Consider the following 6,000-nt stretch of genomic DNA (forward strand, 5'->3'; position numbering starts at 1 on the left):
AGTCCAAGCATGATCTTATGTTCTTCAATGGCTTTTTCTAGGATGTTAGGCTATTTTTTAGTCATTTGTGGTTATTAGATTTCCAAGGATTTGCGGAAATGGATAAGTAACAAATTCTCAGATCTTTGGAACAAGTTATGCCATGCCAGAGTATTAGTCCATTAGGCACTGTGGTATGTTTACTCCACCTGACGCTGGAATTCCAGAGAATTCAGCTGCATGCAACCCTTATGCTTTGTCCATGCCCTTATCATTATATAACTAACACCTCATTGTATTTAAATATAGGATTGGTAACTACAAGGACCTTCAGGCTAAGAAGTTTGGTAACTAGTTGAATGCATTTCAGTCTCACAGAGGAGACCCTGCATAGTTTAATCAATGATTCGAGTCGTTTTGATTGTGGATAGCAAGAAAGGCCTGGCGAGCGGTGCACTACTCCAAAACATAGTCTTAGCTGACAGGGTTGATTGACTGTTGCATGCTATTCATGCAAATTGTATGCACGTAGACTGATTCCTACACAGGTAGAAGACAGTCAAACTATCCTAAAGACATTTTGATTGGTATTATGGTATTAATGGCCATGCTTAGAGATTGACCATTCTAACTTTGAGATACATTATAAACATCTGCCACTTGATTCACAGCATTCTGACTGTTCTTCCTTCGGTTAATTCTGTCAGGCCAGGCTTAAAGAAAACCTGACACAACCTGCCTCTCATATAATTTCTTCTCAGTGACGGCTGTGCCTAGCCCTTCTTCAGATGTGGACATAATTGTATAATTAAGTTATACTGGATGAAAAAATTTGAAAGTTAAAGTTTTGAAAGCGCTCACACGAGTTTGCCAAAATCTCGCGGCATTTAAGGGGCGAGTGCTTTAAGACATCAAGTTGCGTTCATGCAGCGGGTACCTACTAGTGGAGATGTAGTGGACTGTCTGAATTTCAAACAGTTGTAACTGCACCCTCTTACACATTTCTGTACAGACGTTCCATTGAGTTTTCTTGGTTGCTCTCCAGGTAAGTGGGTGGAAGGGTACAGTTCCTGTCTTGCAAATTCCAGAGTTGGTCAGTTTGCTGAATGTCGTATGTGTTGCAGGAAGAGGGGGTGTTGGGTGAGATGTGTGTCACTGTATACTTGAGACTCATAAATACTCAAAAGCTTTAGCCAGGCTTTGTTTGCTTTGAAAACAGAACGACTCTATTGCAGAAAGCCTTATTAATATGCATTCTTGATATTTGTTCACAATGTTAAGCTTACGGCGTACTGATGATTTGTCTCCTCCTGTGTGTTTGAATTATTTTGTTTGCAATGGGGCAAAGCGAAGGCCTAACAAAAAAAACAGTGTTTCAGAGCATTTTTGAGTCGCCTGCAATGCATTTGAGCTTTTGACCTCTATTTACTAGAATGAAAAAAGCCTTCTGACCCTTCAAAATAAAATGAATACATTCCTCCTACAGAAAAACATTACAAGCTAAAGAAGTCGAGATACGTTCTGTCTTGGTTTGAAAAACTTACACTCTGACCTTTTATTTATGGAATGGGACAAACCACAACAAAAATACAGTAAAGTCTTTTATGGGTGGATTGATGCTGAGGAAAAGGAAAGACTGTGATTTTTAGTAGTTACTGGGAAGTTTTTTTCAAGACTCTGATGCGCTATTGCAAGGGATAATGGATGTTTTATTAGAGAAAAATAATGTCCATGTGCTGAAACATCTCCATTTCCGATAAGCTTTTTCCAGAAGGAGAAGGGCTTTATTTCATGTAAACAGATTATCCTTTGTTGTGCAGAGTATTGGTTTTCAGAAAATAATGGGAATGTGATTCTCTGCTTCTCTGCCTTCCCCCTCTCTGTTAATGTCCTTTTAATATATTCAGCTATAGGTTTGTTCTTTAGAATTACTTTCCAGTAGAAACGTTGCACGCCTTATATCTCACAGTGCAGACGTATCTCTTAACCAGCCAGGAAACTTCAGTGCTGAGGGCTTACAGCTTCCTGGCAAGGTCATAACAGGAAGTCTTGAGTTAGGAGTTAAGAAAGATCTGAGTTAAGTTAGGAGTAGGACACAACTTGCCTCTTCTCAGAAAGATTCATCTCTTTCTTTGGTCAGCCACTGTGCTAATTCAGGAAGCCTTTTCAGTGATAATTCCCAAACGTATGGATGGTTTCCATGAAGTGTGTTCGTAGTCTTGTTATTCTGCTGCTCTTGAGTATCCTCCGGAATCAGTGGGGCTAGAACCAAGAGCCTTTGATTCTGAAGACAGGTCTCTAAAGGCCCCTGAACACTTTTATCAAAGCAGGGAAACACAGAGCTGTGTGTTAGATGGGTCTGGCTTGGTGGACAGAGTTAAATGGAAAGGGCGGACTTGGCGAGATCTCTTCCATCTCGACTGGATAGAGATAGGCAAAACTGGTGCCATCCAGTTGCTTTTGATTACAGTTCCCACGGGTCCCCAATCAGGATCACATCTTTCAAGTCCAGGGCAACCAGCTTTGCTTTTCTCGCTCAAAGGAAGGTTATTCCCGGACAAGCTGGAAGAGAAAGAGGGAACTGGTTGAAAATGGAATGTGCTAATTTAGTCGCTGACATTATAACCGATTTGCACATAGTGCTGTGCCAGGCTTTGCGCACAGCATACAAAAAACTTAATCATGATTTGGAGGCCATAGCATCTGGGATTATGCAACACACTAAGGCAATTAAACCACACAATTATTTATCCTCTTATATAAATCTGGTTGGTGTTGTAATTGGATTACCCTGTAGCTATCGGTGTGCTCTATTTTTTTTATAGCAAAAACAGCATTGAAGATTTTGGGGATGCAAGGCCACATCACCTGAGGGGTGGTGGTGTGTCTTTGTTTTTTAACTGTGATATGACTGCTTTAGGGCTTATAAACCACACTGTGCCTCAGAGTGGTAGGAAACTACTGTTAGTTTTCAGTGGCCTTGGTCCAAGGAGCTCAGAGAGTGGGGGGGGGGAAGGGACTTGCCCACCCTGCCTCACGAGATAAAAAGTACAACAGAAAGATGCGATTTCCTGATATGGCTCAGGAAATCTGATGCACCGAGTTCTGGTGCATCAGAAGAAATGGTGTAGTTGGTCGCACATGGAAAACCCAGCCATTTTGTTCACCATGGAACTGCTCTGTTTTTTCGGTGAGCATGAGAGCCATTGTGTTAACACTTCCTCCAAATGTTGAAACTGCTGAGACAGATGGAAGACTGAGCAGGAATTATGGTAAAAGATTCCCACCTCCTCCACTTCACTCTAAAGTAGGGAATAAAAAAAATGTGGAAAAAAGGATTTCCCAATCAGAACCTGTGAGGCTGGTTGAACTATGTAGGTCTGTATACATAAAGTATCAGGTAGAGACCATAACTTAAGGTGTGATTTATTTTTAGATCAAGGAGTCCATTGTTGGTGAAATCAGGCGGGAAATTGTAAGTGGGCTGTTAGCAGCTGTTTCTGCCCCAGGCATATCGGCTAATTCCAAGCAAGAAACCCAGCCATGAATCGGTACTACAGGTAAGATCTTTAGTTGGTTGCCTACTAGTTGACCTGTTTGATAAAAAGGTGAAGGTGTATACATAATACATAGGAGATTTCTAACATCTATATAATACAGTCATGCCCTATCTATGAATCCTGTCAAGTCAGCATTGCTTTTAAATGGCCAGTTTTTAAGTTCCCTTTGAGTGGGAAGAACTGCATTAAAACTGATAATGTCAGACTGAGATGATCAGAAATTGGATTTACTCTGTATAAAACAGACTAGCCTTAAAGACACAATAGCAACAGCATTTTCCTTTGTGATGTGGTTCTTCCTATGTATTTCTATATACTTACATAGCTGAAAATATTATAGAATGGAGACATAGTTCACCATAAACATGTTGCCTCTCACCTTTCTTTTGTTTCTCACTAAGGGACTGCAGTTAACAGGGTGCTTCTTAAAATATCTCCACAGAACATGCCCGAGCCGTTCTTTGCAGAGAAAAGCAATTTTCTCTACCCATCGAGAGAAACATATCCATCATTACCGATCTTGACTGGAGAAATCCACTTTTAATTTTCTAGATAGGTCAGAATTTCCCAGAACAAAGTTAGCAAATCACGTGTAAGGATTGCACTAGAAACCTCTCATTTGAAATTAAACCACAGAGTATCCCGTTGTCTGAATTAAGTTTCCAAAGCCACCTGTCCGCAACTGCGCTTGAATCCAAGTGTGGATGAAAAAGCATGATTTTTTTTAGAATATTAACGTATATCCCACTAGTACTATAAATAACCAAGCATGTATCTTCCCGACTTCACATAATGTGTTTGTTTCTTTTTTCCCCAAGGGTTAGCCTGTGATCCAGAGAGCCTTATGGATGTCTCCTTTTGGGATATGTAGATGGATGCATCTGTCTGTTCCCCTGATGCCAGAGGAGACTGCTGTTTTATGCAACAGTGACTTGAGTGCTGCACGTCTTCCCATTTCAGGTCTATGTACTAAGATCAAGGCACTTTTCATCTTACTGATGTGCGTGAATGATCAAGAGAATTGTGATTATCTTACAAGCCTTAATATTTATTTGCGTGTTCCTCTTAAGACTTGAAGATTTCTGGACCTTCCCTGGTTATAAATAGCCTAGGATTGTTATAGTTTCAAAGAACAGCAACAACCATCCCTGCTGACCTCTGTGAGGTATTTAACTGTGCAATAACTGTTTCACTTTGAGAGCTTGGGGTAATGGTTTCCACTGCTGTTATCAAGTGCCACTTAAAAAAAGAGAAGAAGCTGTTGTACAAATGAACGCTTGGGAGAAGCTGTCATTTGCAGAGAGTTTAGAAAATTACATGAATTTACTTAAAACTACTGCAGATGCTTACACTGAAAGCCTTATCTCTGTATAGTAGATAACTTTTTTTAAAAAAAAGATTTATATATTTTTCTGCTTTCTTTATCCTTCCCTTTTTTGGGATGTTTTCTTTTTAACTTAATATATGAACTACTCTGCAATTATATTAAGAGGTGGTTTTTAGCCATTTCCTCTGCCTATTAAAACAAATCTGAAAAAAAAACACTAGTTTAAAAGGCAAAGCAAGTGGCATATAACAACATGGGCTTAGCATTAGACTGCTGTTATGGGGAAAATTTTCACTCGTTTTTCTACAGCCTAAAGAAAATGACATTCACCACATCCAATAAAAATGGAAGCAGGTGTGATTCTTTATATATAGTTTAATACAGTAATGCTCAAAAGTTGGAATATAGCCATCTCTTAAATGCTAATCAACTACCTTACATGTTTTTCTTTAAAAAAATGTTTTCAGCTAACAAAATTAAGATTCTGTTAAATAATCAGTGACTCATAAACATGTAACAATATTGGGAGAAGTATGTCAAAAACTGCATTGGGAATCTACACCCAAGGGCTAAATCCTTTTTAAAAAGGCTATTGTGCCAATAAAAATATTTATTTTGCCTATAGATGTAATGATGTGTCTTCTTACATTTTGATACTGGAGACCAAAATATTTAGAAGAATTTGGGAGTCCTAATTTCATCCATAACTTTGATGCCATTTCTGGTTACTTAGGAGCTTATTTATTTATTTAATTGAATTTCTATACCGCCCTTCTCCCGAAGGACTCAGGGCGGTGCTCAGGCTTGGTGTTGCAGTGGTTAGAATGCAGTATTGCAAGCTAACTGCCCACTGTCAGGAGTTCAATCCTGACTGGCTCAAGGTTGACTCAACCTTCCATCCTTCCGAGATTGCTAAAATGAGGACCCAGATTGCTGGGGGCAATATGCTGATGTTGTACACTGCTTAGAGAGTGCTGTAAAGCACAATGGAGACGTATATAAGTCTTAAGTGCTATTCTTGTTGCTACTCAATTCTTCCTTATTGAAGTAACTTTAAACAGTGACTCCTACTTGACCTTCCATAGACTCCCTGTCACCATGAGTGTGACTGCATGGATACATAATAAAACCCAA

The 6,000-nt window shown here is 39.4% G+C and overlaps 1 protein-coding gene across 3 annotated transcripts in view; it reads left to right on the forward strand.

Annotated features, from left to right (window-relative positions):
- The window catches only part of ITPRID2 (ITPR interacting domain containing 2), a 76,826-nt gene extending 71,338 nt beyond the window's left edge, over positions 1 to 5,488 (forward strand). For all 3 annotated transcript variants that reach the window (XM_081313882.1, XM_081313884.1, XM_081313883.1), the window contains 2 exons: positions 3,416 to 3,539; positions 4,358 to 5,488. In XM_081313882.1, coding sequence (XP_081170008.1) covers positions 3,416 to 3,526 — 111 coding nt within the window. In that variant the 3' untranslated portion in view covers positions 3,527 to 3,539; positions 4,358 to 5,488. The remainder of the gene's footprint in view (positions 1 to 3,415; positions 3,540 to 4,357) is intronic.
- Positions 5,489 to 6,000: the final 512 nt, after the last annotated feature.

The sequence above is a fragment of the Vipera berus genome (assembly GCF_964194415.1).
Source record: "Vipera berus genome assembly, chromosome: 1".
NCBI classification, from domain to species: Eukaryota; Metazoa; Chordata; class Lepidosauria; order Squamata; family Viperidae; genus Vipera; species Vipera berus.